We start from the raw sequence: 22,923 nt of genomic DNA on the forward strand, positions 1-22,923 counted from the left end.
CCCCTCCGAGCCGCCCAGGGGGCCCCAAAAGTTTGCACTTGTTAGCGGCGACCTCCCGCTCGGCCGGGGCGGGCGATGCGGGCGGCTGGGGCGGGCCCCTCCCCCGGCCCGCGTCTCCGGGACGGCTGCGGGCGGCCCCCCCGGCGGCCGGAGGGCTCCCCAGCCCCGATCTGACGGCCGCGGCGGCGGCGGCCACAGCGGCAGCGGGAGCAGCGCGGGGAAGCAGAACCGGCTCGCAGCCCTCGGCCCTCGCCCCACCCAGCGCCAGCCAGACGGGGGAGGCGGAGCGCCGAGGGTGGCGGTCCTCGGCCTCCCGGGTCTCCGCTCCGGGAAGCCGCTCCGAGCCGGGGTAAGGCTGGAGGGGAGAGCCCGGGAGGCGAGCGGGGGGGCGGGCGGGGGGGAGAGATGCTGCAGCTTTGCCAGGCTGGTTTCATTTTTAAAGGGCTTCGGTGACCATGCAGGCTTTCCCGCGGCCCAGGAGCCACTTAAAGCGGCCCAGCGGCTCGGATGCAAAAGTTATTTGGTGGCGGCCGTTACTAGCGCAGGACTGGAGTCGCTTGGAGAGGGGTGTGTGAGTGTGCATTTGTGGCAGTATCTTAAAGGAGTAGCTTGTCTTCCTGGCTGGCTTTTTCCCACCAGGGTCTTTTTCCATCGTTTGTGAGTGGGGATGGGTGTTACCAGAATGCCTGGATGTGTTTGTGAAAAGGAAATTAACCCTTCTCGCGCGCCATTCCCCTACCCCAATTTAATCGCCACCCCGATTCCTCCCATCCCCTTCCCCTCTCTGCAAACTGGGTATGTGTGAGTTGCACAGAGAAACTCTGTCTTCCAGCGGCGGCTAGAAACTTCTTTCCGTGCCCTGGAGGGGTGGGCTAATGGGGAGGGTTATGTGCCTGGGCCGGCTTGGGGACAGCGTGGAGTCGAACCTCCAGCTGGGTGGCACGCAGATGGTGGGAGCAGAGGCCGCGGGAAGGCGGGAAGAGGACCGTGGACTCGCGGCGTCCGCGGGCTCCGGAGTAAGTTGTCCGCCTGGGCTGGGGGCGGCAGCGCTGGGGAAAAGGATGCAACGAATTCCCCGGCGCTTTGCTGGGCGTCTTCTAAGTAAGGGAGGCGATGCCAGGTGTGGGTGCACCCTCGGTGCCCGCCGGGCCTTTTTGAAAGGCGTGATTATTAATTGCTCCCGTGGCTTGCACTCAACTTCGGGAAGACAAAAAGCAACTGCGGGATTGCCAGGCACGTCCCCGTGCGATGTTCGCCGTTTGCAGCCCACCCGAAGCACGGACTCCGAACCCTTGGCGTCCAAGGCTGGGAGCTGACCCCCATCTCCACACACCCCCTCCCCCCGGCCCCAGCCGAGGCCTCCTCCTCGCGCCCCACCCTCCGCGCTCAACTCTTCGGGGCTGTCTGGGCGCTGAGAGGGCGTGGGGGGCGCCCGGGAGCCCAAGAAGGCTCCCATTCCGGGGTTGGGGGCACTGAGGCCGCCGGAAATGGGATGCTCACTCGTGCGGCCGCGTTGAGCGGGGCACCTACTGGACCGGCGCGGGGTGAGGGAGGTTTAGGTTTGGGAGGATGGGGTGGGATTGGAAGGTGATCGCGACCCGGAGCGGGCTCCCCTTTCCTTCCTGGCTCCCAGCACCCTCCCCTGAAGGCAGATATCACCCCCCTCGACTGTCCCCGCTGGGAAAGGAGAAGAAACTTGGGGGTGGGCTGGGTCCTGGGAGAAGCCCCCAGCGCCCCCTCTCCAGGGACCACCCCCCCCCCCCCAGGGGCTCTGCGTCCACCAAGGCAAGTTTCCCACGAGGCGAGGGCGCAGCCGGCAACTCCGGGAGGAGCCTGCTTCCAGCCCAGCCAGCTCGAGAGGCGCTAATTCAATAAGACAGAAAAATCTGAGTTCAGAAATCCTGGTAAAATCTAATTTTCGGGTTTTAATAACCTGGCTTTCAGCCCCCTCGGCTCCTGAGGACTCTTAAAAGAAAAGAAAGCGCATTGATTCGATTTGTTTCTGGGAGCTGCAGTTTCTTAATAATATCAGGTGAAGATTTATTTTCCAAGGAGTAAACTATCCACCGGGATACAACCTCTTACTCTGAAATTTCCCGCACTGGCTTCTCACTCCGTGCTTTCCTCCTCGCTGTTCCGGAGACGCTTGCATCTCTCCCCCTCCCTTTTTTTCTGTTTGGCAAAAACTGACTGTAACATTCTCATGCTGAGCTCGCAATTCCCTTACGATGCCAGCAACGCCCAACTGATTGACTAGTTGTAAACATATTTATTACCCACCCCCCCTTCCCCGCAGATTTTGATGTTGTTGGCTCCCCCACCCCATCTTCCAGGGAATGCATGGCGTTTAAGCCTGCGGAACTGCAAAGCAATGAATAGGCTTGCGAGGCGCGCTGCCCCTTCGATCTCGCGGGCCTCCTGGCCTCCGGGCCTCACTGCCTCCCCACGCCCGCCTGCGTCCAGTGCGGTCCAGGCCGGAGGCAGCACTCTGGTCCTGCAGACGAAGGAAGCCCGCGTCCGGGCGCACCCTGCGAGCCGCAGTCGGGCGCCCTACCTGGGAGCGAACGGTCAGGAGCCCGCGGCTGGAAGAAGGAGTGAGGAATGTGCTGTTTTCTGGGCAGCGCGAAGCTCAGACAGAGGCATCCAAACCTTTGCCGGCCGCGCTATCTTATTTTTACTACATTTTCTCAGGTTGTAAAAATAGTCTCCAGGCGGGTTCTTTCTGAGAGTTTTCTAGCAAGAAGCACATTCAAGGCCGGACAGGCTCTGTAACACTGTTTCTCTTTAAACAGCCAGAGGTGAGATGTGAAACTGTGTCCCCCTCAGCTCATTCATCTGCATCAAGAGCCCTTCAGCCAGAGAGAGGGGCAGGGGCTGCCTTAATGCAGATTTATGATGCCCCCAGCCTGGAGCTTTGGGGCAGAGGCTGGGGGCTTCTCCTGGGGAGGCGCGGGGCGGCCAGCCCCCATTTGGACAATGTCCCCCCACTCCGGTTTGTCATTTTTGGCAGGAGTGCGTTTGTGTCTGGGTGGAGAATGGAGGTTCATGGAAATGTCGTGGACCTTCTAGGTACAATGGCTGAAGAGTCAGCAGTTTGGGAATTTAGATGCAATAATCGTAGACATAATAACCAGAATTAATAACACATGCGCTTCTGCTGCGACTCATTGCAGTAACCTTTGCCCTATTGGCTAGTATTTTTGGCCAGATCCCACACTGGGGACCAAATTCTCCTGGTGATATATCAAGTGTCCCGGAACACCCCGCACTATTGGAGTCGTGCTTTTCGCAATGTAACATTCATCTTAGTTATGTCTATGTAGGGCTTTTAAATAATTACCGGTAGCTTAAAATAGTAAAGCAATAATCATAATGGTGACCTGTTTATAAACATACCCTCTAAGGGATGATTGCAAAATTTTGGCCTTGATCGGAAAAAGCGAATATGACAAATCATTGTCACTTCCGTCCAAGTCTTCAACATCCCTAGTTTCTTACAGTTAAAAATTAAATTCACCATTTCAGAATTTTGGAGATGTATTTACTGGCACCCAGTTCGTAATTGTCGGCCTGTGCGTGGACCGTTCTTAACCTGAACCTGTCCTCACAGCCTCGTCGGCACCTGTAATTAATTACAGCCTCATCTACGGTTTTGACATTTTGACTTGTCAGGCATGAGAAAGCCACCATTCATCTCGGCTCCTGGGGCTGCTTTAGAAAGTCACTGACCCCAAACAGGGGCACTTCTGCCGACCCCAACACCCCCATAAATATGGAGAAAGCGCATCACCTTTTTAATAATGTGCCCCATCCTCAAATGTGCATCTCCTATATTAATAAAAATAACCCAGTTTCCTCGGGACACCTTGCTAATAATGCAGCCTCATCTTTTGCACATTTTGCCAGAGAGCTTTTGTTCTTATACATCTTTACTCTCCCCCCCCTTTCTCTATTTAACTTGTTGCAGGTGTTGTTGCTAACGAGCTCTCTCTCCTCCGTTCTTACAATGAAAGACAAGCCAGACCCCGGGTACCTGGATGGATTGGGAGCTGAAGTCTCAGAAACTTCCTAATAAGTTGCCCATGGCTACCAGCCAAGGTCAGCTGGTTCCCATTAGCGCCTGTCCCCACCAAAGACGAGCCAAATAAGTTGCTCCCCAGTTAACACCTCAGTCGCTTTTTTAATGCTCCAGTCCAGCTGCACAATTGTTGTCACTTTAAGCCCATATGAAAAGAAATCTCTTTTATGGGTCCAAAATGCCAAGTCCAATCCCATAGAGGGAACGTGTTTGCAGCAAACAGGTGCACCTCCTGATTTTACTTTATCTTTACAACGCAGGCCGGAGGGTTGTTTTGCAGTTGTGTTGAGCGCACATCACACACTCAGGGCCCTTTAAAGACCCGGGTTGATTGGAAGGACCAAAATTAAAAGCAATCTGATCCGGCCTCACGCCAGATCCCTGCGGATTTTCTCCCTATCCCATTTCCATCCACCGTCACAATTTGAGAGTCTGCCTGATCTGATCAGATTCCCCTCTGGGAGAGGTGTGATGCCAAGGTTAGGAGGACGCCAAGTTGTGGGCAACTTCTCGATCTGCCCATCAGCAGTCTGAGAAACGCTGGCTCTGAGTTTTCCACATCGGCCTCTTGGAAAAAACAAGTTCCTCGCTGTTTGCAACCTGGCAGAGTCCCTGGGACATCCGGCCTCCGTCGCCTGGTAGATGTGGCTTTTCCATGCTGGGGCGGCGAGGCCCTCCTGACCCAGTCGCCACCTCTCCGGTCCCTCTCTGGGCCTCGCCCCTGGGGACGGCGCCGCCATGCTGCACCTGCTGGCTCTTTTCCTGCACTGCCTCCCGCTGGCCTCTGGGGACTACGACATCTGCAAATCCTGGGTGACCACGGATGAAGGCCCCACCTGGGAGTTCTATGCCTGCCAGCCCAAGGTGATGCGCCTGAAGGACTACGTCAAGGTGAAGGTGGAGCCCTCCGGCATCACGTGCGGAGACCCCCCTGAGAGATTCTGCTCCCACGTAAGTCAGCCCCACCCCGCTGTTCTGTTCGCTCAGGCCAAGTGGGTGGGGGTCTGGGCCGGACCCTGGGGGTGGGTGAGCAGAGCGGGAGGACCAAGATGCAAGGTTGACTCTCCCGCATGTAGGTTTGGGATCAGGTCTCTGTCCCACCTTGGAAACGTGCCAAAGCAAAGGCGGCCCTGAGGATGCTGGGGTCACGTGACATGGTTCTTTGGGGTGGGGAGATTCTTGGCCAGGTGATCGCTAGATCCTCTCCTCTTGGGCAAACCACAGTACTAGTCAGTTCCCCAGCCTTGCAGATAAGCCCCGCCTCTCTCGTAGGAAGTCAGCATCTGGGCGAGCGAGCAGAGTACTATTTGCAGCGTTGCACTCTGACCTCCCTCGGTTCGTCCCTCTGTGGTACCACCTCCTCTTCCACCCAATCCAATCCAGCAAACAGGTTTGCCGAGCGAGGGAATGCCAAGCACCGGGCCGGCGCTTCGCAGGGGGGGGTTTGATGGCAGTGCAGAGGGGATTCGTAAGGGAGGACGGAGGGGTCAGAGCAGGGCGGGCGGTGTGGCTGGTACCATTTCTGATTCCACCCCTATGTGCAGTGACCACAGTCGCTGGTTAAGTCAGGGGGGAGGCAGGCTTTCAGGCGTTGTCACCTGAGTCCCTAGTTAGAGAAAGTTGGAGTCTTAGAGCCACGGAGTACATCAGTACTCAAGTAACATTAACAACAACAACAATAATAATAGCGGGGACCATTTGTGCAAGCCCCTGAGTGTGGAGGCTAAGAGCTCAATACGAGTCATTCCATGGAGTCCTCCACTCGGCTGAGCTGGGCTGATCCTGTGTTGTACAAAGTAGGGGTTTCAGAGGGTGAGCTCTGGACCAGTGGCATCTCTGGGCCACCACTCCATCACCTGTGAAGTGTGTACACTAACAGCACACGCTCAAGTCGCTGTAAGGAGTGAGCTGATGCACCCTAAACTGCGCAGACTAGGGTCTGGCGCAGAGCAAGTGCCCCTAGGTGTGAGCTATTGTCATTCCCATTGTACAGATGGAGAAACTGAGGTCCAAAGTCACAGCCCAGGAAGTGATGAAGCTATGATTTGAGTGTCCGGCTCCAGAGTCACTGAGCTAATCTGCCTCCCGAGAGACACCTTCCCACTGGGCAGGGCCCCGGGTCGGGCGGGAGGCTGGACAGGGCAGCCAGGATGCAGGAGCCACAGGAAGGGCTCAGTGTCATCCTCGGGCGGCTTCACGTGTCCTGCGGGGAGCCACCAGGTCTCTGGGTTTATGGCTGGACTGAGCCGATGTCCCCACTCGGCTCCTGAGGAGGCCTCAGTCCCGTGGGGCGCTTGGGTCCTATCCTAGAGCAGTCAGCCTGGGAAGGTAGGTTCCCACTTGGATGGTCAGCAGTCAGGAGGCTGTCACTGTGGGTGGTGGCTGGGCTGGGGGGAGCTAGCTGGGGAGAGAGAGAGGGAGGGAGGAGAAAGCAGCAAAGGGCCAGGAGCCAGGGACTGGAGAGTCCCACTGCACTGAGGACCCCAGGGCTTGCTGGCTCAGGGACAGTCAAGGGGGCTGGCCCCTGAAGGTCAGGGCCAAGGCCAGCACCGGGGGAGCCCAGCTCTGAGTCCACATCTGAAGCTGGCTGCCCACCCCAGCTCATGTAAGGACTTCTCCACACACTCCCTGAGCAGAGTCAACCGCTGCCTCTTGTATTCAGAGTCTTGACTGTATTTCTTCTTTTGAATATTAATCGTCTTAATGTGCTGAGGGCAGGGCCGTGGGGCGGGGTGCCTAACTCATAAATCACTGGACCAGCTTCTGGTCAAGGCTTGAGGGGTGGAGATGACCATCAAATGCAAGTCTGAGGCCCTCTCCTGGCCAAAGCTGGCTCAGGATGCCCTTGGCCCCGGGCCTCCGCCCTGCCCCCACTCTCACACACAGAGAACCCAGCGCAGCTGCCGGGGTGGAGTGGTCACCCCGCCACAGTCCTGATGCCACCCAGCATGGGTCCTTGAGCTGTGCAAGGAGCATTCATGCCCCTCCTGTCCTCTCCTGGGAAGACCGGTGAGGAGGGGGCAGGGGAGGAACAGCATCTCCCTCGGTGTCCTGACACCTGTCTGATGGACTTAAATATTTCATGATGGGCTGCCATCCGGCTCTGCCCTTGATTACAAACGTGCAGCCAACGAGGATGGGGAGGCTGCCTAGGCTGGCTTCTGCAGGGAGGAGGGGGTCACGTCCAGATGGATTCAAACCCCCACCCCACCCCACTGTTTACTGCAGCTTCCCTAAGCAGGTTCTGTGCATGTCTCATTAAATCACCTCTAGGGTGCTCTGAGGTGGGGACTCTTCTAATCCCATTGTAGGGATTAGAAAGCGTTGGCTAAATCCCGCCAAGGTCACTCGGTCTAGAGGGCGGGCTGGGACCTTGTACGTGGCCAGGACCCGTGCTTATGCACCCGACGGCCCAGCCTTCCCTCTCTGAGCTTTGGTGAAGCAGAGATGATGGTGTAGGCAAGTCACAGTGCCAGTGGAAAGATGCAGCCTGGCCATGGGTGTCCTGGCACGTAGTAGGTACTCAATGTGTGGTAGCTGTTATTTGCTTACCATTGTGGCTATTATGTCCTTGGTTGTGTCCGAGCCTTTGTCTCTTTGCCTCTCTCCAGCCTTGGGGACACCACGCCCTGTATTCCTGGTCTCAGGGCAGCAGGTGGTGGATGTGTGCTCAGGAAGCCTTCACTCCTCTAGCCATGGCCGGTGGCGCCACCAGGGGGCGCCCTAGTGGTACCCAGGTGGCCCTCTGCCCCCTTAGCCTTACAGTAGCCCAGTGGGTCCCTGTTTCCTGGCACCCCTCCTGCGGCGAGTGCTGGGCCTGTCTTAACATCCACCCAAACGGAGCATGAGCCCTGGGGCACCCTGAGGTTGCAAGAGGGGCCACGGAACGACTGCCCCTTTCAGACTTCAGTGTGCAGACCCTCTCTCCCCCCCTGGACTTGTGTACTTCCGCAAGGCCACCTGAGAACTGAATTGTAAATTCCAGCCTGGGGAGGAAGGCGAGCGGGGAGGAAGACCAAGATAAATGAACAAAAAACCTATTGGCTCCAAATGCACAATGAGAATTAATAGGGCTGAGCTCTCAACCAAGGATTCTTGGGCAAGGGCGAAATTTCAATGAGGGCTGTGGGAGAAGGCGGGCGGCCTCCCACCCCTGACTCCCAGGGCCTGGTTGGAGAGGGCCAAGCCTTCTGAGGCTGCAGGACCAGGGAGAAGGAGGGAAAGGCAGCGCCCGCAAGGGCTTCTCAGCCCCTAGCAGGACGCCTTTGGGATGGGGAGGGCACTGTTGGGTTAGGGGAGCAGCCCTGCAGAGCTTCGAAAGAGCGGTCGCCGGCCAGCTGCCTGCGCTGCCGTGAAAGGAAGGGGGAAACCCTGTCCTCACGCCTTGAGGCTCAGGAGAGAGACGGTGAGAAAAGAGGGTGGGGGGCATAGACCAGGCAGGTGGTGTTGAAAATGATCCTACAGCTAGCTACACACTGCTGCCTGAAGTGTAGTCCCTGGACTCACCTTGTTAGAGATGCAGACCCCCGGGCCCCGCCCCAGACCCGCTGAGCCAGAGCTGCATTTTAACGAGAAGTCCAGGTAATTCGGATGCACGCGGGGAACGCTCTGAGGAACGCTGCTCTACGTGATCTGTCAGTCATGGGTGATACTTACTATTGATGATGGACAGACAGGAGGCCTGTGGTTGCCACGGGACCTTTGCAGGGTAAGGAGGTGTCGCCACTGCGGAAGGAGGAAAGCAGAGAGCAGGAGGGGTGGAGGTCCCAGGGGTGAGGGGTGAAGCTGGGAGCTCAGATTCCTGAATGTGGGAGACCTGGCGGAAGGTTCCAGAAAGGTGGTGTGCTATCCCGACAAGAGCCACAGGCCTGGAATCTGAAGACCGGAGCTTGCATCCCAGCTTTGCTGCTTGTGGGCTGGGTGATCTGGGGCAAGTCTTTCAATTTTCTGAGCCTCAGTTTCCCCACGTAATGGGACATGGCTGCCTTGCCCTGCCCCTGACTTCCTGGGAGAAGGAAGCGCTTTTCAGAATATCTGAAAGCGCTTAGAGAGCGCAAGTTCTCTTCTAGGGTGAGACTTTGATGGTGTCGTTGATCCAGTCTTGAGCATCTTGCTTTTTCCACGGTGAAATAGCTGAACATTAAATGTTTCATCTAAGGAGACTTGAGCACACAGAGGTGCCTGGGTCTTGGTGCACAGGAAAACCCAGAGATGGTCACGAAGGCGCATCTTAGAGCCCACGTCTTCCTCAGAACCTGCTTTGCCTTCTCTGCGCCTCCGTATACCCAGACGCAGAGCAAATGGCCCCATCCCTACCCCATGGGGTCTGCTGGGCTGATGACTGCAGACGGCAGGTGGGTCCCGGGGGCCTCAAGCCCCTCCCCACCATGACACTGAACACCACGTGCAGAATCAAGGTCACAGATGCCACGCCTCCTGCCAGACCTTGATGTTCACGAAACGTTTCCATCCAGCAGCACTGAGCTCACCAGCCCACTGGCTCGTGTCTCCTTTCCCCTCTGTGTTCTGCCCCCAAACCCACAGAGGACAGCCTGGGGAACACCCTTCCCCACCCCTCCCTCCTGTCCCCGTCACAGCCCTCCCGTCCCGTTTCCGGGGCTGACCTCATGCCAGGTACAGCTGTGATGGGACAGTGCAACAACTCCTGCAAATCCAAATAAACAACAAGAGAAACACAGCAGGTGTTAAGGGTGGTGCACAACTAACTAGGAGTGGGTGAGACTGAGACCTAACGTAAGGAGCTTGAGAAGGATGAGGGCGTGACCCGCTCCCCCCCCCCCCCCCCCCCCCCCCCCCCCCCCGCACCATATGCTCTAGCTCACTGCAGGGTTTCCTGCCTCCTTGCCTTGGCCCATGCTGCCTCCTCCGCCTTCTTTGCTTCCTTCATTTCCGAGGCTTTCGTGTTTAGATTACCTCAGTTTTTGAGGTTCAGGTTGGACCCACCCCCCCCAGGAGGCCGTCCTTGACTCCCTAGCCCAGGTGGATTAGAAGGCCCCATCTGGTCACAACTGTGCCATTGGGCTTACAGAAGTGGCCTACTGGTTAAGAGTTCAGGCTCTAGAGGCAGAGAGGTAGAGGTTGGAATCCCCTGCTGTGTGACCTTTGGCGTGAAGCTTAACCTCTCTGAGTCTCATTTCCTTAAATGGGACTATTGATGGAAATATGCATTTGGAACTGTCATGAGCACAGTGCCTGGAGTCAATGGTCAATCCATGCTCATTATTCTACTCCTGATGTTTGCCTCCCCCTTGGACTGTGAGCTCCCCAGAGGCAGGGCTGCCTTGTTTATCTTTGCATCCCTCCCTCTTGGCTCAGTTAATGCTCAGAAGGCATTTACTGAACCAATGGATGGGTGGGTGGAGGGACAGTGTGATCCAGGAAGGCTTCTCGGAGGAGGAGAGATCGGGGTTGACTCTTACAGGAATAACTAGGGTTTCAATCAGGACAGAGGAGGCACCAAAGGCCTCTACTTATCTCCATTTGAGTCCCTGTTCTGTAGGATTTTCAATCAGTTGACACCAGGAGGTCTGCACAGTTCTGTCCTTAAGCAGGAAGTGGTGTTGGAACCTGAGCTTCCCCCAGCCCTTAGTTAAAGCCACTCAGTCTCTTGAAGTGCCTGAGGCAGGGCCCAGCCTGGGACAAGAATAGTTCCATGCATGACATCTTGTTGCTTGGTAAAGTCTCCTTCCTGGGGAGCAGACGAGTGACAGGATGGGAGCAGCGCTGCCTCCGAGGGCCGGGCCCACACGACTGAGATCCTGGCCTCTTACTCTTCTTAAGGGAATGAGTTTGGGTCCAGACACTCCATGGAGGGTAGGGGGCAGGGCCTCTGGAGTGCCAGGGGGAAGGGAAATGGCCTGGAGGACACATCTTTCCAAAGAGTGTCAGAGACTTAGAGGTTCTAGAACTTTTCCCCAGGCTCATCCGCCTCTTCCCTCTCTACATTCCCTGGCCCTGATTTTTCATATATTTTCATTTTTCTCCCTTAATGCATGTATAACACAAGCTGCCTTGTTAAGTCCCACGTGTGACGAGGCAGGGGGTGGATGGATGGATGGACAGGCAGGCCACTCCAGCTGTGGGTGAGAACTTGAGGTTTGGGATGGGGCAAACGGGGGCCCATGCTCATCCCACCCCTTCTGGGTTGTGGGACTTTGGATAAGTCCCTTGTGCTCTGAGCCTCGGTTTTCTCATCTGAAAATTGGGATGATGCTAAACACAATCTCAAAGGAAGGTCGTACGGATGAGATGAGACAAAGCGTGTAGCCCTCAGCTGGGTGCCTGGCACAAAATGAATGTTTCCCAAAAGGGATTTTTTTCCCCCATCCTAGAATTTAGCGTGAGAGACAAAAGGAGTGAAAGTAGAAAATAACAGAAGAGGAGCCTATTAGCCAAGTGTGTAAGGTGGGGTATAGTCAGCATATGCTGTGGGAGTTCAGAGGGGGAAGGCAGGGCACCGGGTTGGTCTGGGTTGGTCTATGACCTTGAAGGGTTGGAGGATTCAGAAGAGTGATGATGAAGCAGAAAGAATCGCAATTGCAGAGATGCAGGTAGGGCTCCGTGTGACATGAGGGGAGAGCGTGTGGGTGATGGGGAGGGGATGACCCACTCCACCTGTTTGTTTCATCACCCCACCCCCCACCCCGCTCCCTGTAAGCCTGTGGGCGGGACTGTTATTGTGCCACTGGATGGAGGAATAGACCAAGGCTCCCCAAGGCCCACTGATGGTGGAGCTGGGATGCAACCTTCCTCTGCCTGGTTCCTAACTACTCTCTAGTGTCAGGGGGGTTAGGCCAAGGGTGTCGGGGGAGGAGGGGAGGGGCAGAGCAGTGGGCATGCAGAGACCTGAGGGAGCCCACAGGGCATGGGATTCCTGAGCCACAGGGCCGAACAGAGCTTGGCAGGCTCAAAGAAGCAGGTTCCCTCACCCTCACTGCCCCAGTAACGGGGTCCAGGCTGCAAAGCTCTGTTCCTGTCCCACAGCCCAGGACCCAGGCTTTCCTGCCTCAGATCTGGCCAGGGCCCACTTGGCCCACGAGGATGCTCAGCTCCCACCTGGAGGGGACCGGAGTGATGGGGAAAGTGGGAAATGCAGATGATGCATGGGTCTGTTCAGCTTTGGTTCGCAGGTTCTGATTTGTTTTTCATCACAGCGTATTTGCTTAAATATATGCAAACGTGTTTCTAATTCCCCAAGCACACACCAACTGCTGGCGCTGGTGGGGGGTGGGTGGCGTGCCAGAGTAGCATGAGCGCAGGATGCGAGTGGGGCAGTGCTGGGCCCCGACAGAGTCTCCTCGCTGCTGGGACAGCTCCTTAGCCTCAGTTTCCCCAACTGTGCAACGATGGGGTTTGGCTAGATTAACCACGTCACCCAGCATCCCTGCGTGATTGTAAGATACATTCTCGGAGTTTGGTAAAAATCTATGCTGGGGTTCAGCCTTGGTCTCAAACAGACAAAGTGAGGGGCTCCAGTGCAGACAGAAGGGTTCCAAGTGCATATCCTGTGCTCAGCACAGGACTAGGCTTTTTTTCAAGTTTAAATCCCTTTATTATAGTAGTCTATTAAAGGAAAATCAAAACAAAGAAAAACAAAGCTGAGGGCTAAAAACATAACGGTACATCACATCGTTTCCCCTTGGTTTCTGCTTCTAAATTCTTTTGCAAATTTTTTAATTGAGGTATAATTGACATGGAAGATGGCATCCGTTTTAGGTGTACCGTACGACGTGATGATCTGAGGTAGGTACATGTTGTGAAAGGATTACCACTGTAAGTTTAGTTAATATCCATCACCACGCACCGTTAAAATGTTTTTTCTTGTGATGAAGGCATTTAAAACTATTTTTTAATTAAAAGAATTGAGGTGATCGTCACCTAACATGAAATGAGCCATTCAATTTTTTAAAGTTGGGGTAAAACATATGACATAAAATTTGCCTTTTGAACCATGTTTAAGTCGTGCCATTTAGCACATGCATGACGTTGTGTAACCAGACGGGAAACCCCGTCTCCCTCAGCAGCCACTCCCCGTTCCTCCTTCCCCCAGCCCCTGGCAACCACTAGTCTGCCTTCTGTCTCTCACATTTGCCTATTCCAGACATTTCATGTAAATGGAATCATGCAGCGTGTGACTTTTTGTATCTGGCTTCCTTCGCTCGGCATAACGCGCTCGAGCTTCATCCATGTCGTAGCTCGTACCAGTACTTCATTCCTTTTTACGGCCGAATAATATTCCACCGTATGCGCTACCACGTTTTGTTTATCCATTCATTGGTTGCTGGGCATTTGGGTTGTTTCCACTTTGGGGCTATTATGAATAATATTGTTAGGAACATTTACGTACAAGGTGTTGAGTGGACATATGTTTTCATTCCTCTTGGGTCTATACCTAGGAGTGGAATTGCTGGGTCATATGGTAATTTTATTTTTTGTTTATTTATTTTTTAAATAAATTTATTTATGTGTTTGTTTATCTTTGGCTGCGTTGGGTCTTCATTGCTGCGCGCGGGCTTTCTCTCCGGTTGCAGCGAGACGGGGCCACTCTTCGTTGCAGTGTGCAGGCTTCTCATTGCGTTGGCTTCTCTTTGTTGCGGAGCGTGGGCTCTAGGCGCACAGGCTTCGGTAGTTGTGGCACGTGGGCTCAGTAGTTGTGGCTCGTGGGCTCTGGAGCACAGGCTCAGTAGTTGTGGTGCACGGGCTTAGTTGCTCCGCGGCATGTGGGATCTTCCCGGACCAGGGCTCAAACCCGTGTCCCCTGCATTGGCAGGCGGATTCTTAACCACTGTGCCACCAGGGAAGTCCCCATATGGTAATTTTAGATTTAAGTTTTTAAGGAAATGCCGAACTGTTTTCCAGGGCAGCTGCACCATATTACGTTCCTACCAGCTCTGTACAAGGGTTCCAATTTCTCCAGGTCCTTGCCAACGTTTGTCATTTTCCGTCTTTGTTTTTTACTATAATGGCTAACCTGGTTGGTGTGAAGTGGTATCTCATTAGGATTTTGATTTTCATGTCCCTAAGGACTAATGATGCTGGATATTATGTGCTTATTGACCATTTATATATCTTCTTTGGAGAAATATATATTCAAGTCTTTTGCCCATTTTTTCATTGGGTTGTCTTTTTGTTGTTGAGTAGTACATGTTTTTTATATATTCTGGATACTAAATCCTTATCAGATATATGATTTGCAAATATCTCCCCCATTCTACAGATAATCTTTCATTCTCTTGATTGTGTCCTTTTAGGCACAATTTCTTTTTTTACTTTAGTGAAGTCTAATTCGTCTCTTTTTTCCTTGTGCTTTTGGTGTCATATCTAAGGACTCATTGCTAAATTCAAGCTCACGAGTGCTTACCCCTATGTTTTCTTCTAAGACTTTAATAGTTTTCGCTCTTATAGTTAGATCTTTGATCCATTTTGAGTTAATTTTTGTATATGATGTCAGACAAGCGTCCAACTTCAGTCTTTTACATGTGGATATACGCTTTTCCCAACACCACATGTTGAAAAGACTATTCTTTCCCCATGGAATGGTCTTGACACCCTTGTCGAAAATCAGTTGACCATAGACGTGTGGGTTTATTTCTGGACTCTCAGATCTATTCCACTGAGGCACTGAGCAGTCTACGTGCGGTATTTCATCTAACCCTCCCAAATATCCCTCATGGTGGAAACAACCTTTATCTTATTGTCCCCATTTTACAGATGAGAAAACTGAGAGTCTAATATGGAGTGGCAAAGTCCAGGCCCAAACTCAGACCCTAGTCCTTCAACCTCCCGAGGAGGGAGGAAGTCCAAACGCTCACCCCTCCTCCCTCCCTTTCTCTCCCACCTCCGTCCTTTCCTCCCTCTTTTGCTCCTTTTTTCCTAACTTATCCTTTAAGCTGGGATGTTAACTGTGATTCCCAGAGAAGGGTATCTGGGGAGGGGATGTCATGACCTGTGACCTCTCTGGTCTCCAAATATCTCCTGCCTCCACTTCACCTCCTCCCCTCCCCTGCTCATCAGGGCACCAGATTCTGTGTCTCCATCTTTGCACAAAGTAGGCGATAAAGAAACGCTGGTGATAATTATCCCTCATCTCAAGTAGATGGTGCAGTTGGGAAGGGGTCTTAGAGATTACCTAAACCAGAGGAACCCCGATATCTCTAAGCACATTACAGTGGGACTAACTACTCAAGGGAAAGTGGGTGCCTGGAACCTGGCCGCTGGTACCCTCTGCCCCTGCCCCGGACCCCTGAGCCCCCACCCCCGGAAATCCTAGGGCTCCTGTGAACACAATACGAAACCACTAATAGTGTCCAACGTCTGCCCCATTTCCTACATGGGGAAACTGAGGCCCGACGGGATGGACTGACTTCCTCGGGTCCCAGTGAGGGAGCAGCAGACCCGGGAGGTTCAACCGTAAGCCATGGACTGGAGCCCTGGGGACATGAGGCCCTCCACACCAGGTCCCCGTACATCCAGCCACCTCCTGGATTTGACCACATGCGGTGGCATTCGGTGGGGGACCTGGAACGCCTCCCAGCGCGCGGCGGAGCCACACCTTCAGGGTAGGCATGGCCGTAAGGTTAAGGTTTGCTCTCTGGCCTGCTCAGGTGAGCTCTCACACCTGTGTGTAGCCCCTGGTGAGCCAGCCCTGCTCAGAGCTGGCTCTTGCAGGCCCTGGGGATCTTAAGGCCCCTGCCCTGGCCCGTCCGCAAGCTGTGGTTCTCCTTGCTGTGGCAGTACTGTGAAAGGTGGACAGGAAGGGGATGTTTGTGGGAGGTGGGCAAGGCCAGGGGTGAGGCAGGATGGGGGGCAGAATGTTAGGGATCACAGCAGAGTCAGCCTCGGCGATTACCCTCCGATGTCGGGCTGGGGTGCCTGTGGTCCAACCCCGGCCCGCAGCTGGGAGCTTCAGGAAGCAAGAGCCGGGGACACACTCTCGTGTGTCTCACCACACGCTGGTGTTTCTCCCACCCGCCCCATCTCGTGGGTTTTGGCTGCCATTTCCCGAGGCCTCCCTGTGGGCCGGGTACCCTGCATGTGCACTTTCTGTGCATGGCGTTTGTGTTTTCTCCGCAGCACTGGGACGGGTATACTGCAGATGAAGGGAGGGAGGCTCAGAGAGGTGGAGAGACTTACCCAAGTTTGCACAGCAGCGACAAAGCCAGGATCTGTCTCCGGGGCCTTGACCACTGTCCCATCCTGCCTTGTCAGAAGTCGGGATCACTGTCCTTGGGGACCCGAGATCCCAAGGTGCAACCACGTCACCCCTCAGGGCCTCGTTGGTAGGAAGGAATTAAATCCACGTTTGTGGATCCCTCCAGATCTACACCTGGGGCTTTCTAGAGCTGCCCTTCCTATTAAAGCGTCCTGGGCCCGTCTGCAAGGACCTGGCATTCTTCTACCCCAGCGCAGTTTGTCCTGGGGGCTTTGGGACAATTTGGACCCCCTCGGTCCTGCATTCCAGCTCCCTCCTGTTGCCCGAATCATTGGTCCACTTGACTCCAAGTGTCAACCAGGGAAATAAAAGGAAATGAAACACGACCAGGGCGTTTCCCCTCGGTCGTAGCAGAAGTCCGTTTTTGGGCAAAAGATGAAAAGGAGGAGAATGAGAGATGGAGCCTGCAGGTAACCCCAGAGCATCGTCAGCCACAGCAGCACGCCCCGCCTGAGCCCACAGAAAGGGCATGGTGCCCATGTGGGAGACTGCAGGTTCCTGAATTGTCCGCTCCTTCTGGGGAATCAAGAGACAGCAAAGGCAGGTGACGGCAGGAGGAGAAGCCAGTGGGCCAAAGAGCATGCCCTGTTCCCACCCCAGGCACCATCTAAAACCCCTTGCCAACAGCTCCGAGGCTGGCGTCTTGCTGGGTCTGGGCTTCTGGGGATCAGGCTCCACGCTGGACTGGCTGCCAGGGGCTGGGTGCCCTTGGGTCTCGTCCCCCCTTTGGGATGTAAACTTCCTGCCTTCACCAGAGGGGGTCTATGTATTCACCCTCCAGACCCCACTGCATTCCTAGATCTTGCTTCTGGCTTTTGGGACTTTCAGACTTAGAGGGAGGAAGAGGGAGAGGCATGGAGAGAGCAATAACCTCCCAGGCACTGGAGGACCCGGAGGGGATGGGCAGAGGCAGGACACCAACCTCAGCTCATCTGCAAAACCCCAGAGCAGTGCATCCTTCTCTGGCGGGGTCTCCGCCCCTTTGAGAATCCATGGTGCTCTTTCTGGAACAATGCGTGTGCGTGCGCACACACACACACACACACACACGCGGTTGCAAACACTCACAAGGCTTCCCAGACCACCCTGTGTCCACATGTGGGCCCCTATGCTCCCTCTGGGGGCCCTTAAGCTCAGGAAAATCACCATTTGTCTTCTTGTAACTGACTGATCCTGTTGCCTGAGGCTTTTCCTGATTCCACATCTTCCACCACCTCTTCAGACCAGCAAAAGCTCATATTTATTGAGTGCCTACTGCATACCAAGCACTTGACCTGAAGTTGCTCGTTGAACCCACCCAGAACACTTAACGACAGATCCTATATTTATACCCATTTTCAATATGAGGAACCTGAGGTTCAGAGAGGTTAAGCCACTTGCTCAAAGTCACACAGCTTCCAAGTAGAGGAGCCTGGCACCTCCACTCCAGGCTCCCTGGACCCAGTGCCTAGCTCCTAACCAGGCTGCTTAGCTGACCTGAGGCGCTCTGAATCTCTGTCTCATGGTTGGATTGAGGTGGTTGTTGTGTGTGTATGTGCGTGTGCGCGTGTGTGCACGTATGTGTGGCCATTTCGCTGGGGGAGTGTACTGTCCCTGTCTGCCCCTCCTCCCCCAACACTCCTCGGCAGCCTGAGCAAGGAGGGCTGGGGAGGAGTGACGGCAGCGTTTTGCCCACCCCCTCTACCCCTTGAGACATGATGGAGTCTGCTAATCCGATGATTTGATAATTCACTTATTTCATGTCTATCTGGCAGTGTGTGGGCTCCCACGCACCAGCTCCAGGGAAGGCGAGATGGCTTTGCCTGGAGGAATCCGATCTGTTTTTCTGGGGAACGAGTGGGGAAAAAATACACCCAAGAATGGACAATAATGGACCTAAAAATAGAGGGTGGAGGGAAGTGGGGGCGGGGAGCCAGGCATCTGCCTTCCACTGGGCCTGCTTGCACCCGGCAGCTCCTCCCCTCCCACCCGTGGGTTCCCCAAGGGTCTGGCTGCCTCTCAGCCTGGGGGAGAGGCATGGGAATGGGGAGCGGAAGGAAAGCAAGACTGGGAGCCAGGTGCCGCTCCAAGATGGAGAATTGTCCCATCGAGGGGTCCTCCGGGCTGTGGCCTTGACCTTGGCTGCACGTCAGAGTCTCCTGGGGAGCTGTAACTGGCCAATGCCTGGGAAGGGACCTACCCCTGAGGGTCTGATGTGGTTGGTCCGGGGTTCCCCTAGGTGAGTCAACGTGAGAACCACTCTAAGGGGTGTCTCCACAGCAGGAATAGGGGTTCAGATCTGGGGGCTCTCTCCTCCTTTGCCCCCAGGTCTCCTAAACCTTGAGACAGCCTTTCTGAAGGCCCCAAACCCAGATGGCCCGCTGGGACTCCAGAGGAGTGAAGGCAGGGGACAGGGAGCTGTGCAGACTCTTGGTTCTGTCCGGGTCCCCATCCCACTTGAGTGTCCTCAGCTGAGCCTCACAGTGGACTCACCTGGGAGCTCTTAACATCCCCCCCACAACCTGCCGGGGCTGCAGCCCCACCTGCTACCGCAGTGTCTCTAGGGTGGGCCTGGGCCGAGGATTTATTCAAGCTGGGTGGTCCCAGGATGAAACCAAGTTTGAGAACCAACATTTCAGTCTTGCCCAGGACGGCACTGGGTCCCTTCCAGCTATAAGCATCTTGTCTTTTCATCTTCAGCATCTTGGTTTTTTGAATCCAAAGACGAGAGGGGGAGAGGGATTGCTCTCAGAATCTTTCCTTCCATCTGAGCTGCAGGCACCCCATCCTTGCTCTGGCTTCCTGGGACCTGAAGGGTGCTGGCCGCCACCTTACCCTTTGTTCCCAGGTTCTTAACCTCTCTTTCTGAAAGGAGGCTGCCCAGCCAGAGTCAGGGCTTTCCCTGCAGCTGCTAAATGTCAAGGCTGCCGGCTGGCTCCAGGCCTCCCCTTCCACCTTATCTCCTGCTGCCTACCAGGCTCCTGGTCCATCCAAGCACATTAACTCCTCTCTACCTGTGGCTTCTGCACGTCTGGTCTGGCCCTTCTCTTGATCCCGCTACATAGCGCACCCTCCCCACAGCCTGGTCACATCTCCCTCCACCTGTCCATATCCAACCCACCCCCCCCCCCGTGGGCCTGTCCTTCTGAAACCCCACCTCCTCCAGGAAGCCTTCCTGACCTTCCCAGCCAGTTCCCCTCCAGGCTTGTCATCCGTGCCATATTCTGGTGGTCACAGCACGGTGGTCAATGCTCCCATAAGGGGTCAAAGGTTACTGCAGGTATGACCTTGAGTCAGTGCCTGGCCTCTGGGGGCCTCAGTCCCCTCAGCTATAAAGCAGGGATGATGGTGAGAGCTGGGCTGACATCACTGTACAGGTGTCCTTCTTTGGACCAACTGTAGCAGGCGCCCCTACCTGGCCACGCATCTGAGTCACTGCAGGGGGTTTTGAGTGGTTGGTTGTTTGGTGGCTTGGTTCGCGTTCAACCTGGAGCAGAACTTCTGGCCTTAGTGCCCAGAGACACTTTCATCTCTTTCTTCTTCCCAAGGATGTGGATGGGCAGCCAGGTCTGATGGCAGCTTCTTCGGGACCATTTTGCACATTAGAGATAGTTGTTGAATAAGTGAAGGAATAAATAAATGAAACCTTACCAGCTCAGGCTTGCCTCTCTCACCACCACCAAGGGCTTCATCGGTAGAGCGATGCACCTGTCCGGTTGTGCCCGGGGGTGGGGCAGGCCCAGACACTTCTTTCTCTTTCCTCTACCCGACCGCTTCTTATGCCTCAGAGACCAGCAAGAAGAAGCCCTAGAAAGTCTCAGCTTGTGGCCATTGGCACAGTCAGGTCCCATCCGTCCAGGCGCTGCGTCCACTCCTGACACTTCCTTTTCAATGCGGAGGACCTGGAGAGGGGACCCGCCCGGGAGGGGGAGTCGCTCTGCAAACCTGAATTAAGCATCTTGCGTGTGACAGGCCCCACTCCTGTCTTCACAGAGCACACAGTGGGGAGGGGACCACACAGTAATTAACAGAAGAAGTCGCTAAGGAAAACCGATCAAGTGCCCATCTCGGGGAGGGAGGTGTTGGCCAGGGTGTTCTCCGAGGAAGGGTTACCAGACACCTGCAAAGGGGTGGAGGAGAGGGGCTCCAGACAGAGGTGGCGAAGCCCAGGTGGGATGGGGGATGGGCATCAAGATAGGAAGGAGAGATTCCAGGGTCCAAAACAAGGTGGAAATTGACCTCACTGGGATCATACAATGATTTGTAAGAATTCTGTATACGTTTTGTAGGCTCCGTGGCACAAAAGTTCATTTCATCTTCCCGAAACCAAGGAGTGACCCTACGGGCTGAGGCAGGGTAGCATAGCGGGCTCCTTATAGAGCATATACGGTGGAGCTTCTAACACCAGTTCTGCCCTTTGCTCAGCAAAGTGCCATTGAATAGATTTTCTAACCTATCGGTGCCTTGGCTTCTCTGTTTTGAAAATAATTATTAGGATCGTCATGAATAGAGGAAAGGAAATTTCACACGAAAAATCACGATCTCAATGTCTGGTGCTAAGAAAAATACTCAGTAGGGAAGTTTAAAAAAGAAAAACGGAAGCAAGGCAAGATGAGAAGCGAGATAGGTGGGCGAGGTGGGCAGAGCCAGGACCAGCTTGGGTTTGGAATTTATCCGAAGAGGGTGCTCTGGGGTGCAGCTCTGGGGTGCAGAAGCGCACGGCTGCTTTCTAGAGTGTGCCTGGTGGCAGGTCGGGGCGGGGAGGCCGGAGGGGCTGGTGGTGGCAGGGGGTGGACAGGACGACTGTCAGGGGAGGGGGCTGCCGGGATCAACCCTCTTGGACCCTCCCCTTTCAGCCGGTGGTCCCACCAGCCTTGGGGCTCTTTCAGGACCCACCGAGGCCCCATTGCTCTTCAGCAAGAAAGCCAAGGGCAGCTCTCAGAGAGGAGGAGAGGGGCTCTGCAAAGGCCCCAGGGGTCTGGGGAAGGCGGCTCCCCTGAGTACTCCAGCCAGGCCCCTCGGAGGGGGCTGCTGGTCCCCCTGCCTCCCCGCCCCCCGCCCCCAGCACTGCATCCTCCAAGCCGCTTTTTTTCCTCCGTGATAAAATATTCATGTCAGCAGAGCAGGCCCTCTTTGGGAAGGCTCCTGTGTCTAGCTTCTGCTTTGTACAAGCTTTTAAAGAGCAGGGCGCTTTTCCTACTCTCTAAGCATTTTCTAAGTCCTCAATCAATAATGCACTTTACCCAGCTTCTCTGAATGCAGCTTTTCTTCCTCTCTGCGCCCCTCCCCCCACCCTGCCCCGATTTCTCTCTCTTTCTCTCTTTCCTTCTTTCTTTTGTCCTTCTGTCTCTCCCTATTTACTTTTATTTACTTCTTTTCTAAACGTGTTCCACGAAAGCGTTGAGCTGTTTGGGTGGCGAGCCTCGGATGGGGAGTGGGGTGGGCAGGCAGGGAGGATGGGGAGAGGCCAGGGCCGCCGCCAAGCAGGCGGGTCCTCGGATGAACAGGTGGAGTCTGCGTGCGAGGCGGGGCGAGGAGGAACGCTGAGCCTGCCCGCTGGCCCTGGTGGGGAAGCGTTTGAGCTCCTGGCACGGGGGAAGGGGAGGGCTTGGGCTAATCCGGCCTCTCACTCTCCTTTTTCTAATCAATTAGAAAACGTTTACAGCATAACCAGAGGAAAGAGGACAAACACGTAGAAGAAAGGGGGCCTGGAGCAAAGGCAATGTGCAGAGTGTGAGTCCAAATACATCGCCAAACTTTCTAAGGAGGCAGCAGTCCAGATTGGCCTATCTGCTTTTTATAGTAATGAGCTCCCTGTCGTGGAAGGTATGCAAATGAAGAGCTGCCATCCCTTGTCTGAGAGAGATGCCCACGTGGATCTGATCAGTTATGTGGTACCCAGTGAGGGGCTGGGGTGCAGCAGGTGCCCGTGGGGGTTGGTCCTACAGGGATCAACCCAGGCACTCTTCAGCTGGGATAGAATTTCCCACCCCAAACACTCCTAAAAATCTGGCTGTGGCAAGAATCTGCATATGCCCAGGACGGAGTGAAATATTTCCTTTTTTTTTTTTTTTTTTTTTTTTAAGGAGTACAATTTTGAGTTCCTGGAGAGATTAACCCTTGTCTAGCCAGAGTCTTGGCAAGACCTCACCCCACCCTCTCTGGCTGTTCAGCTGATGGACAGCCTCTCTGGGTCTGCAGTGGTGGAAGCAGCGTTTGCCGTTGCGTCCTTGTCCGTCTCCTGGACAGCTCGTCCGCCGGGGCAGCCCTATGCCTCAGGTGGTCAGAAAGGCTGGCTAGCTGGGTCTGTCGGGGAAGTCAGAGTCAGGGCGACGAGGACTGAGGAAGTGGGTCCCTGCCCCGCTGCTAGAACAGCACCTGGGCCGGCTGCTTTCCACTCCCCTCAGTAACCGCACAGTCCTCCCTGGGTGATGCCGGGAGGGTCGCTTACCCTCTCTGAGTCGCATCAGAGCAATGGGATCCAGTGAGGCACGTTAGGAAGGGCGCATTGGGACTTCCCTGGAGTTCAGTGGTTAGGACCCTGCGCTTCCGCTGCAGGGGGCACGGCTTCGATCCCTGGTTGGGGAAAGAAGATCCCGCATGACTCGCGGTGGAGCCAAAATATTAAAAAAAA

General features: G+C 55.0%; 1 protein-coding gene across 6 annotated transcripts in view; it reads left to right on the plus strand.

The window, feature by feature from the left end:
- The first annotated feature begins 211 nt into the window (after nt 1-211).
- The window catches only part of NTNG2 (netrin G2), a 74,238-nt gene continuing 51,526 nt past the window's right edge, over nt 212-22,923 (plus strand). For 5 of the 6 annotated variants that reach the window (XM_033858926.2, XM_073806731.1, XM_073806732.1 and 2 more), the window contains exons 1-2: nt 212-349; nt 3,968-5,029. In XM_033858926.2, the coding sequence (XP_033714817.1) occupies nt 4,817-5,029 (213 nt within the window). In that variant the 5' untranslated portion in view covers nt 212-349; nt 3,968-4,816. The remainder of the gene's footprint in view (nt 350-3,967; nt 5,030-22,923) is intronic. The other variant, XM_033858927.2, reaches the window with a different exon arrangement.

This window comes from Tursiops truncatus, chromosome 6 (assembly GCF_011762595.2).
Source record: "Tursiops truncatus isolate mTurTru1 chromosome 6, mTurTru1.mat.Y, whole genome shotgun sequence".
In the NCBI taxonomy this organism is placed as follows: Eukaryota; Metazoa; Chordata; class Mammalia; order Artiodactyla; family Delphinidae; genus Tursiops; species Tursiops truncatus.